This window comes from Rhipicephalus microplus, chromosome 1 (genome assembly GCF_043290135.1).
Source record: "Rhipicephalus microplus isolate Deutch F79 chromosome 1, USDA_Rmic, whole genome shotgun sequence".
In the NCBI taxonomy this organism is placed as follows: domain Eukaryota; kingdom Metazoa; phylum Arthropoda; class Arachnida; order Ixodida; family Ixodidae; genus Rhipicephalus; species Rhipicephalus microplus.
The window spans coordinates 24,137,984-24,150,720 of record NC_134700.1 but is presented as its reverse complement, the minus strand read 5'-3'; the positions used below and the strand labels follow the sequence as shown (position 1 = coordinate 24,150,720).

Genomic DNA, 12,737 nt, shown 5'->3' with positions numbered 1-12,737 from the left:
ACGCAGACGAAACCTGTGAGTCGCGGGTGAAGGGCAGTGGGTGGTAGGTGAGGCCATAGCTGGCAAGCACCGCAGAGCAGAGGTCATCGTAAGGCTGCTGGCTGGAGGTTGAAGTGCCAGAGAGATGACGCAACTCTACCGGAAAGGCGTCTTGAAGAATGGCGTGCATCCGCAGCTGGTCCGTGACGCCATTCAACGCAAGAACGGCATCGAGCTGCATGAACCATACCTTGGGGTAGGTCGATTGGAACGGCGGCACTGGCGGGCAGAGTTGCGGGAACATGGCAGTGGGCTGGTCGGCGAAGGGCGTGTTCTCCGGGTCACCAATGTAGCGGCGAGAGAAGAGAGACGTGAGACGGCGTCGAAGGCGGCAGACGGGGCCGTGCTGATCTCGCCACTTTTTTCCACGCCTGAAGAGGAGCCGCGGCGGCTGTCCACGTCCGACGCGCCAGGTGCGTGAGCTCGTTCTTATCCTCGCGCAGCTCTAGCTAGCATCAGCTGCGCGAGAGGCGCGGCGCGGTGATCCAGAAATGATGATGGGATGATGGTGATGATGGCACTACAGATTCATTACATCCATTAGTTTGTTATATTCCACTTTTTTATACTGAGGCTTTAGTATATATAGCCCTTTATGCTGATTTCAAGCACACTGAAACCTCGATATAACTTGCCCGGATAACGAAATATCAGCTTAACGAAGTGAATAAAGAATTGACCTTCTTTTGTGGTATATCATAAAAGACACCTGCAGAGCAAGGATTCGCACCTTCGGCATCTGGAAAGCCATCACACCAGAGGAAGTAAGTGCCCTGTTTCAGTGTGTGAAACCTTCTTGGGGACACGTCAAAAGAGTGATGAAAATTTTTAAAGCAGAATTGTGGCGCCTGTATCACCGAAGGCACCTGTATCATCCTGTATCACCGGTGTTGTCTACTCCATACCCTTGTCATGCAATCATGTATTTGTTGGTCAGGCAGGTCGCTGTTTAAATGTTAGACTTCGAGAACATTTTATTTTTCTGAGAGGCCACTTCGGCCTTCATCTAGCAGCCCACTGTAAGAAATGCGGCTGGGTGCCGCTAATTGATGATACTACTGCGTTATGTTGGCATTAAAGCCAAATGTGCGTGAACTCATTGATGCTGCGCATATTCTTAAGATCTCTTAATTGTGCATCAGTGTTCCCTCTGAGGCCATTCAGGATAAGGAGTTGAGATTTTCAAGTTTTTTATGATGTGTGTGCTATTCCTGTTGTTGCCTAGGTGTTGTTAATTTGGCCCCTCAAGCCTTTTTCTCCTCCCCCTTTGCCCTTCCTTGCTTTTTATCCTTTCCTTTACATATTGCTTCAGTCTTGCAATAAAGCTTCAGTTGATAGCCTGCGCTTGTGTGTCCCGTTTCTCTACTTCGTGTTTCCGTTTGTTTTTTGCGTGGTACATTATGGGGCTGTTTTTAGATTTAACAGCCAAGTGCTCTTTAAAAAGATTTTAACCAACTTGGAGTTTTATTAGAATCTTGAGAGTGAGAGTAGAAAAATTAAACATGTAAACAAAACAATAAAAACACTAAGCTATACAACATGTTCCTCACATGCCTCAGAAAACCACTAGTACGAACCGCTTTTTTTTTATATCGATGTAATCCACTCCTTTTACCCTTTCTTTTCTTGGCCTAAGCCACATATTGCGCTCGTTAGGTTACTGTTAAACTTCAAAATTGTAGAGTGAGCTCTATGAAATCCCATATCTTTATTTACAGCGACTTTTTTTTGACAGTTGTAACTTGGATGATAGTTCTAGTGATCCCACCAAACATTTATTTTGCAAGGTGCACCCCTCCCCATCAACAGGAATAATATCTGGGCTTGCACGTGCCACATGATTATGATGCACACTGTAGTGAAAGGCTCGGTAGCATTTGGTGTTCTTTAATGTTCACTGACATCACACAGTGCATGGGCCACTTTGCTTCCACAGAAATGCAACCACCGCGGCCGGGATCGAACCCATGACCATAAGGTCAGCAGCCAAGCATGGTAACCATCTCCACCTCCGGAGATGCGGCTTCAGCATAAAATCGCACCCTACGCACCTAACCAGCAAGTGACCAAAGAAAACGTGTTAGGCTAACGCTGTTTTTAAATCTGCCTTTCTAGAGACTAAGATGCTTTCCCATTCCAAGAGGCCAGCAAGTGAAAGTAAAGTATTCATTTGGGCTAGTTGGTGCCCTCTTGCACCAACTAGATGTTTTGCATTCATGCAATACAGTGCAGGGGCGCCTTGCTTTATGTTGTTTTGCCACTAATGCAGTGCATACAGTATGCAAGTTAGTAGGAGGGCTGATAAATGGGCTAGTCGGTCCATATTTATAATACAATATTGGGTGCACAAACTAACGGGTCACAAGAGAGGAGACAAATCAGCTAGCACCTGAGTTAGCCCCTGAAAGGCTCCGATATGCGACCAGTTTCCTTTTTGCGAGCAACAAAACATGGCAGATAGATCTCATTGAATTGTTAACCGAATGTGCTGTACATTTTGAATATACCTATTGGTTTTTGAAGGAAAGAAAAAAATGCATTATCTTCTTCAACCCCTGCAGCAGTGCAGCTCGGTACCAGCCTTGAATTGAACAACTGCAAAGACACCATCAATGATCTTATCCATGCAACCTTTCTATGGCCTCACATTACTGGTGACTTGATGATCACATAAATTTGCTGTGGTAGCACTGAATTTACAATGCAGTACGAGATTGCACAATGCTTCGGATTCTTCAACATCACAGCTGTTCGTAGTCAATGCTTCTTTGTCTGATGGTGTAGCGCTGATCATGTGGCAATGCAGTGTGGCAAGAGTGAGGCTACGTAGGAGGGGGGCTGCCAAAACGGGCAAGGGTGAAGCATGACAGGTGAACTAGCATCAGGAAGAGTGAGGTCTTGAGGAAAGAATGAACCAATGAGAGGTGCATCAAGAGGGGAGACTCTCAGTGGAAGTATGCAGCTATTGTGCGATAAATGTCTTGGTGGAGTATAAAGGACAGTGTTTGTCCTTTCGGAGTTGGCACTTTTTTAATGACCAAGACTGCTTACAGCCCAGCCACGGTGGTCTAGTGGCTAAGGTACTTGTCTGCTGACCCGCAGGTCGTGGGATCGAATCCCGGCTTCGGCGGCTGCAATTTCAATAGAGGCAAAAATGCTGTAGGCCCGTGTGCTCAGATATGGGTGCACAAGAACCCCAGGTGGTCGAAATTTCCGGAGCCCTCCACTACAATGCCCCTTATAATCATATGGAGGTTTCGGGACGTCAAACCCCACATATCAATCAAGACTGCTTACAAGCAACAAGTCGCCCGACGTGAGCGTCAGCAAGATGTGATGTGGGAATATATCTTTGGCTAGTTGGTTTTACATTGTGAATTATGAACAGTGTGATATTTTACACGGGCACACATGCTACAGACAAGCACCGACTTTTATCTGAACTTTTATTTCAGTTGAAAGGAAAATTTATTTGGAAAAACACTGAAAAACATGAAAACAGGAGAAAATTTCTTACAAAGGATGATTACACATCCTCTTCCATAAAAGATAACTTTTTCGATAAACAGACAGATGCCTTGCTGATGCATAACGAACCTTTTAGTGCAATATGAACGGCTTCGATGATTTCGCGAGTGCGCTGGTCCTGATGTCAGCCGATGATTATGGTTTCTTCAAACAGAGGGGTGCATCCATAAGAATGGCAATGAATAGCCAAAAAACCTTCTTCTGCTTTGCACATACGATTGTTGCGCTCATGCAGGCAGTCACTTAAGACACCTTCCTGTCTGACCTACCTAGCATCTCCTGCATGGAATCTAATATGTGACATTGCTGGTACATTCTATGTGTCTTTTATGATGCTGATAGTTCAACTGCCATCACCGACATGAAATTAAAAATAAGAACCGCAAAAAAGAACTATTTCACTAACACTCTTCCTAGCTTCATCAAAAACTCGCCGCAAAAATTTTGGGGCTTTCTTAAAAATTCAAAGTCTAGCGAAAACGCTAGTCATCCTCAAGATGGCCTTATTACCCCTTCTTCGCTCAATGAGCACTTCCAATCAGTTTTCACGGCCGATGACGGCAATCAACCACCAATCGACATTTTGAACAAAGAACCATTGGAACTGCCCGTGATAACCGAACAAGGTATCTTTCATCTGCTCCTCCAACTTGACACAAAAAAAGCCTCAGGACCAGATAACATTCCAAATTTGTTTCTCAACCGATATGCGGAGTGGATGGCAAAATATCTGTGCATCATATTTGATAAATCCCTAGCAACATGCACCATACCGGATGATTGGAAAAAAGCGAAAGTTAAACCGATACACAAATCAGGCCCAAAAGATGACGTAAATAACTTCAGGCCTATATCTCTTACTTGCACTTGCAGCAAACTTCTTGAACATATTATCTTAAAACATATCAATATATATCTTGAAAACGAACGCATCCTGTCGCCTTCTCAACACGGTTTCCGTAGGGGGCTTTCTACAGTCACGCAACTAACAGAACTAACCCATGATTTATCCTTAAGTGTGGACAACCAAAAACAGGTCGACCTTATCATATTAGACTTTGCAAAAGCCTTTGATAAGGTTTCGCATAAAAAACTGGTACAAAAGTTAGAATGTACCTTAGGCAATGGCTCCGTTAAGAAATGGATAAAAAACTACATTACCGGTCGCACACAATTTGTTGATTTCAATGGACAAGTATCCACAACAGTTCCCGTCAAATCCGGTGTTCCCCAGGGTTGTGTTCTTGCTCCGCCCTTATTCCTAATTTTTATCAATGACCTACCCTGTCTAATTCCCGTCCACGTCAGACTTTTCGCGGATGATTGTATAATTTATCATGAAATAAACTCTGCAGAAGATCATCTTGCCTTAAACAAAGCCCTCGAAATAGTATCAAACTGGTGTTCAGATTGGCAAATGATACTTAATGTTAAAAAATCAGCTATAATGACAGTAACAAGAAAAAGGGAATGGTCAGAGTTCTCATATACCATCAATAGTATCCCACTTCCTAGAACAAGTCATCATAAGTACCTTGGCCTCACCTTTACTAGTGATCTGAGATGGGATGCCCACGTTTCTAACGTTACAGCTACCGCACTGAAACGACTTTTTTTTCTGAGACGATGCCTTCGACTAGCACCTTCTGAAATTAAACTGTTAGCCTACAACACGTACGTGCGATCTGTTCTTGAATATGCGAACATTGTTTGGTTCCCGTACACAAAAAAACATATTGCGAAGCTAGAAGGCGTGCAAAGAAAAGCTGTTCGATTTATTTTTAACAAGTTTAGGCAAACAGACTCACCAACTGAAATGCTCGAAGAAGCGGGCATGCTAACGCTGCAAAAACGAGCAAGACTAGCACGCCTACGATTCATGTACCAGCTACGCCATAAGCAAACCAACATCGATGCCTCCAGGTACATTACACTTCAACAATCACGACCCACCCGTAAGAAGCACCCCGAAATGCTACAAGAATACGCATTCCGTACGGAATGTTTCAAACACTCATTCTTCCCAGCATCAATAAGGGAATGGAACAGCCTAGCAGCTATGATTACTAGCAGCAATTCTTTAAATATTTTTTCACGTCTTGTTGAAGAACATTTGCGTTTGGAACCCTAATATTGCGCTATTGTGGTCATCTTTGCAAAATTCATTGTTTTAGACTGTGTTATTTTGACTCTTTCACACTGTAATCATTTGAATATAGTACACTTACTGTTAGAACTTTGTTGTTAGAATTTGGTTAGAATTTGTTTGAATTTGATTGTTAGAAATTGTGAGAACTGGTAGCATCAATGTAACGCGTATCCTGAACGATGTATAACTTACGGATGTTTTTATTGTGTGCTTTTATTGTGTGTTTTCCCGATGTCCTTTCTGCGAAAATCCCGACAAGGGATTGGCAGTATTTTTTAAATAAATAAAATAAATAATATTTATTTTTCTTCACAGGACAGGGGATACGACAAAGATGCGACAGTTTATGGGGTGCTGAAAAAACCACTTGAACACTGCAATGTTGCCCCCCCCCCTTTTTTTTAACTATGAGATATCTCATGCAAGTATGGTATAATGGAAACCTTCTTGCACCGAACAGCTTTTATGTCTGCCTCCTGACCATTTTTTCTGCAGTTTTTTTTTTTTTCCTGTAGATTGCTTCTCCTACTCATATGAGCAGTTCTTGCGAATAACCTGCGTCTTTGAGCCGACGTATCTGCACAACGAAACTTCCAGTGACAAAGTATCTACGTGATTTTTCTAAAGTGTTGGAAAGATATGTTTGAACAATGCTTCTTCTGACTAATTTTGTGTGAGATGAAGTGTAGGGCAACAATGGTTTTTGTGTTTGCGACTCATACATCCAGCATGTACGTCAATGGTAAACCTCGGTCGCGCCCCACCATGGTGGTCTAGCGGCTAAGGTACTCGGCCACTGACCCACAGGTCTCGGGATCAAATTCCGACTGTGGCGGCTGCATTTCCGATGAAGGCGAAAATGTTGTAGGCTTGTGTACTCAGATTTGAGAGCACATTAAAGAACCCCAGTTGGTCGAAATTTCCGAAGCCCTCAACTACGGCGTCTCTCATAATCACACGGTGGTTTTGGGACGTTACACCCCACAAATCAATCAATCAAAACCTCGGCCACACATCTAGAAACCAAAATCATCGAAGACACCCATGCTGCTCATGCAGTTCATTATGCATTAGCATGGGTTCTGTCTGTTATCACCGAAACAATTATTTTTTTTTTTGGAACAGCGTGTGGAATAATACCTTGAAAAAAATCTTGTCATATTTTTATGCTTTTTAATGCTTTTTCGTACATATATTCCTTTTGTGTTGAATAAAAGGTTCAGGTGAATTTCAGTGCTTGTCTGTGTCGCTTCTTTTGTGCCCCTGTGTAGAATATCGCGCTGTACCTGCTTCATAGTGATGTAACTATGCGAATGTCATATCGCCTTGGACCTACTTCATAATGATGTAGCAATGGGAATGTCATATCGCCTTGTACCTGCTTCATAATAATGCAGCAATGGGAATGTCATATCGGCCGGTACCTAATTCATAGTTATATAACAATGGGAATGTCACATTGCCCTGTACCTACTTCATAGTGATGTAGCAATGGGAATGTCATAGCCGAGCCAACTGGGAGGAATACTCACGCAAGAGGAGCTGAAGCCAACGAAGGGAAGACTTGAAAAAAAAAAAAAAAAAAACTTAGATGTACAATGACCGCCAGGTGATGGACGAGGAGCACCAGCTTCGCTGTCTCAACAAGTAGGGCTGTCTAAATTGTGTTTTCTGTCCAGCACAATCAGCAGCTCCTCTATGTCACGATATAAGTGCTTCCTCTCCAATGCACCACGCAAAGGTTGTGCTTAGTTCTTCTTAGAGCCCTGAGCAATTAGCAGTTTAAACTTGCCAAAACAGCTGTCAGTTTGCTGATGCTTACCATCACGTAGTTCTTAAAAAAAAAAAGAAAGATATGGCAGATGAGCGAAATTTTCCTCGTGACTATAGCAGAGCCAGAAGGGGCCCATGCAAAAATTGCCATGGCAATAAATAATTGCAGGTTCACATGCATAGCAAATTTTGTTTCACCTGTCTTTGCCCTTCCACCTTATATTTTATTTTCCCTACCTTTCAATGCAGCCCCTGCATCCGAAAAGGATGGAAATGAAAAGGTAATGCACCCAGTGTTCATTCATTCATTTATTCATTCAATCATTCAGTTTCCAAGCCATTTGAAGATAACACTGGCAGAAAGAAAGCGAGAGAACTGTGACCTCTAGTTGCTTAACAAATTAGAGCTCTTTTCCTATCATCCATGGTAATTAGAGTTACTTTTTTGGGCACGGTGAAGTTGAAATTAATGTGCTTTAACATTAAGAATTAAAGAATTGCCATACTAATGGCACCATACTGATGACATAGATGCCATACTAATGGCGCTTTTAAGCCCCACCCCTTTCTTTTATTTGCATTTTTTTCAGGCGCTGTTCTTGCGATGGAGGTTTCAAATAGTTTGCTATGCAAGCACGAAAGTGCTGAAAAAAAAAAGAGACTGAGCGAAGTAAGAAACGCAAACAGGCTCATGTGCATCTCTCCTTGCTTTTTTAATCTCACTGCATCACTTTTCTTTTAGCACTTGGGTGCTAGCACTGCAAAATCTTTAAAGTGTACTCATTAAACGATTCACCCATGTTACTGTTCTCGTTTCTTCAATGCTATTCAAGGAGCAGTCTATTTTACAATGTTGATGCGTACCTTTATTATAAAGGCAGGATTAGCTCAGCCTCAATCTTTGGCTCATGGCAGTCGTCACCTGAATTCCGACATGCTGTTGCATTCTATTTCCAAAATGTCAAACCCCAAAAGGCCAGCATAAAATTGTATTCTTAGTTGAACTGGGCTAGTCGGTATCGACGATAATAAGATTACTAGTGTAAAAGAGGATGCAGATGGGAAAAGGAATTATCGGACCACACTTCCTTATTGTCCACTGTAACCGCTGAGGTCTCTCAACTTTCCAAGAAGGGAAGGGCGACCATTATGTGAGGAAACATGGCACTATGCAGAATTACATAGCAATTCTGGTATATAATGCAGCCAAAATAACTGTGAGATCGAGCAGAGTCGCCGCCTGGCGGCAACTGGCCAAAACAGTGAAGTGTGGATTGCTCCTTACATCGTCTCCTAACCACATCGTGTTTCTATGTGCTCGTACGTCATGCACTCTCTCAAAGTGTGGTTTGTTTGCTCATGTCAACTCGAGTGTAACTGTTTCTATGCATGCCTGAAATGACATACGAAAGACTTTGGTCTTGCTCGGCTGCTAATGCATTGCAATAAGATCGGTGCGTGGGACTTTGCACTGTTTGTTATCCTCGTACCCTCCATTCATTGGAATAATTTCAGAGTGGGTGACACTTTCTGTTTCAAGCACAAATATTCAGCATCCTTTCCTTCTTTGACTTTTCGCTTGCACTCTATTTTTCCCAATCCCTGCCCTTCTTTTCTTGGAATTTCTCTCGACTCTAACTTGAAATACATAGATCATATTTCTCAAAAAAAGAAAATAGCATACGGCATCCGTGCCCTAATCAAAACTCGTCCATACTTCACATGTGCCACATTACTGTCACTCTACTATTCATTCGTTCATTCTCGTATTAATTATGGCATATTGTGCTGGGGTAACACCTATAACACTCATTTGGCTTCACTTCAAGTACTACAGAACCAATCCATAAGAATCATTACTAACAGTTCACGTTTTTCCAACGGTAAATGCCTACTTCATGATAACAACATCTTGACCATTTCAGAGCTCGTGAATTACAACTTCGGTATCACATTATATAAATACATAACCAAGGCACTACCTCTGATCTGCTTTTCATCTTCCAACTTTGTTGCCCATAGTAATACTAGATTTGCACATAACAATAACATCCTTTTGCCTAAAGTATGTACTAATTATGGTAAACTAACTGCTGAATTTTCATCTACATCATTTTGGAACATACTACCAGCTGTTATTAAAAATGCAAGAAACTTGCATCACTATAAGAAAAAGAACTAAAATCACACATGATGCATGCTTAGTTTTACTCTTCTTTACTATAGCTCCATTTTGTTTGAATGTCCACATTTCATGTATTACAGCTTCTTGTATTCTTTTTTAATTATACCATTCACATTATTCATCATTTCATTTGGTTTTATTTTATATTTGTTTTCCTATATATTTCACTGTTCTGCTATAATTATGCTTAGTTTATAATTTTGATCATTGCTTATGTTGCCTCTAACACTGTTCTATCACAATTTGCCCGTAAGAGGCGGTCTCAATACAGTCTTTGACTTTGGGACCTCCTTTTGTATACCAAACACATGTCACACTCTTGTATTTATATAAAAAAAAATCTAAAAAAAATTTGAAATCGCAAAATGCTCTGGGCATTCTCCCAAACATGAGGACTACTAAGTGCAGTGTGAATGCAACATTATATGGCGGCTCGGTTGTAAAAAAAACAACAAAAGAACAGGTTATAGGTCATGAACTTGCACGCTGTTAGTAGGTGTACAACTATGGCACTGTAGTTTATTGATCATGTGAGGAGAATTAGTTGTGCTTATCTGACCGTGGTACCACTACATAGAAATATTACTATGTATATATTACTATCACATAAACTATGAGACTTCAGTACTTATACTGTACTTAAAACAGAGTTACCGTGTGCAACCGTGTGCTTAGATGTAAGAACGCTTTAAAGAGCCCAGATGTTGAAAATTAATTCAGACTGCATGCCTTATATATAATGCTGTATATTTACACTGAAAATTTCATCTTTTTTACATTGTTTTCAGAGTTTGTGTGGCATTATTAGTGACCAACGGAAAGCAGTGGTAATTTTTGGTGTGGAAAAAAAAACATGCTTGTCCCATTAACCAGGCTTTTGTTGTAGTACCGTCATGCACGTAATCCATGGATAAAAGCTTTCTGCTGAACTCTTATATAAGATTTTTACTGGTGTGAAAACATGTGGGTACACGTGGTAAACGCAGAGTAGCGCAAAGCGCTGTCAGCCACTAAGCTTTTCTGACTAGACTTATTGACTGTCCCACATTTCATGGTGGACAGAATGAGAGAAAAAAGTTGGCATACGTAAAAGTGCGAACGGTAGTACTGAACTAATCGCACAGATATGCGGGCTTTCTGTGGTCTTTCTTTCTCTCTTTTTTGTAGTATGCAAATGACAAAGATGTGAATAAGTTGTTCAGTGATGCTACAGTAGTCCGTAGCAGGCGGAACACAAGCTTACTATGTACCAACAACACAGCAAAGGCGAGCGTGATTCAGTGGAAAAGCGTGAAGAGAGTCACCCAGGGTGAGCATCCCTGTGAAAGGCAGAACGCGCTTTACTGGTGGGTAACGTAACATTGAATAGGCGTCGTGCACCAATTCATTAGAGAGGAGCGTAGACATGAACAAACAGTAGTCAATGCATTTTATCTGTCGACAATCGGCTCAAACCGCATGCAACGAAGCGCCGCAACGTGTATTGGCATACGCGCCGCCGACCGCCTATCCACACTTGTGTGGAACAGTGCTGCCCCCTGTAGCCCGATCTCGCCGCGAATATCGACTAGCCCAGCTCTAAACTGCCAGCAGCATTGAGAGCCAGAAGAGTTTCAATGGTAAGCAGCAGGGGAGAGTTTGGTCAGATCTCGCCCCATAATATTTAAGGGATGTAATAGGATTGCAGGAAGCACTCCTTCAACATTAACGGAATAGCGTTAAAAAGCTCGCTTTGCAATAATTCCGGTGTGGGGGTCATTATATGGGAGCGAAAAATCACCATCTTCGCATGATCAAAAAAGTTAGATAGATGCAAATAAAATACGTAATGAAAAATTCTAGGTTTGACTGGAGATCCAACCCAGGTCGTTTGTGGGCAAGCGGGTGTTCTACCACACAGCCACGCCTCTGCTTGGAAATGTAGTGAAAGCAACATTCATGCTTTACAAACAGACACGCCCCGTATATATGCTTCACAATACAACATGAAATATTGCCGTAATAATGCATGGTACAACCGTACATTGCTATCGGGTGTCACAACATGGGATTATCATAATGACTTATAGATTAAAGCAAGTCGCCCACTACAAAAGGCACACACCTTACTGCACATTTAAGGCCATGTAGTGGGTGCATAGCAAGTTCGAAAAGATTTTATACACTAAGTGCTTGAAGTAAGCACTAGGAACAGAATATCACTAATGTGCTCAAATCATGCACTTATTCATAATCTACACTATGTATCGCGTCGCATCGACCATTCTCATAAGGTTCACATTCCTTCTAGCAGCACAAACACATTTTGTCGATCATTCATTCCTCAGACGTCACTAGAGTGGAACCACTTTCCACAAAACATTTATTTATTAGTAATAACTCTTTGTTTCATATTGCCTTAAGCAGCATTGCTAACTAGAATGTCATATGTTCACCCGTACACCCTGTACATCTGTTTTTCTTGCGTTTTTTTTATGTTTGTATGCATAGTATCACTTGCCTTCACTTTTTGCTTTGTAGAGGTTTTCTCATTATTTTTTCGTTCTTTGTATTTCATCCCTATTTATGCTTTACAATGCTATTTATGCTTTGTATTTCATCCCTATGCTGTACAATCGTCTTCATGTGAACCACTCCACTCTGTGAAGCCTTGTTTGACCCTGAGGGTATGATAAATGAAACTTAACGGCGAAGCTTAAGGGTCCCCCAATTTTCTTATCTTCCCAGTACTGTAACACCCCGAATGGGATCTCTGAAGGAAGTAAAGGTGAACTGAATATCCGCTTGAACTTAAGCATAGCTACTGATATTGTGGAGAACTGTTTCACAGCACAGCCTTACACTTAGCGATCCTGAGGCCAGCTTGCTCAAGATCATGTTGCAAATGTGTTGCACGTTCGTCTGCCTGCCTCAGGCAATGCTGCAAGCTCCGCTCTCGTTGGCCCAAGTGTGTAAAGGCTTCCCTGCAAGGCAGTGTGTACACCATCACATCACCTAATTTTCTTAAAGACCCCTCAAGGGGGTATTAAATAAGGGGTGGGTTCACAGTACAGCCAGGTGAAG

General features: G+C 41.9%; 1 protein-coding gene across 13 annotated transcripts in view; it reads right to left on the bottom strand.

The window, feature by feature from the left end:
- LOC119178046 (uncharacterized) overlaps window positions 1-12,737 on the bottom strand; it is an 831,732-nt gene that overhangs the window by 355,102 nt on the left and 463,893 nt on the right. For all 13 annotated transcript variants that reach the window (XM_075869285.1, XM_075869292.1, XM_037429209.2 and 10 more), the window contains one exon: window positions 12,516-12,637. In XM_075869285.1, coding sequence (XP_075725400.1) covers window positions 12,516-12,637 — 122 coding nt within the window. The remainder of the gene's footprint in view (window positions 1-12,515; window positions 12,638-12,737) is intronic.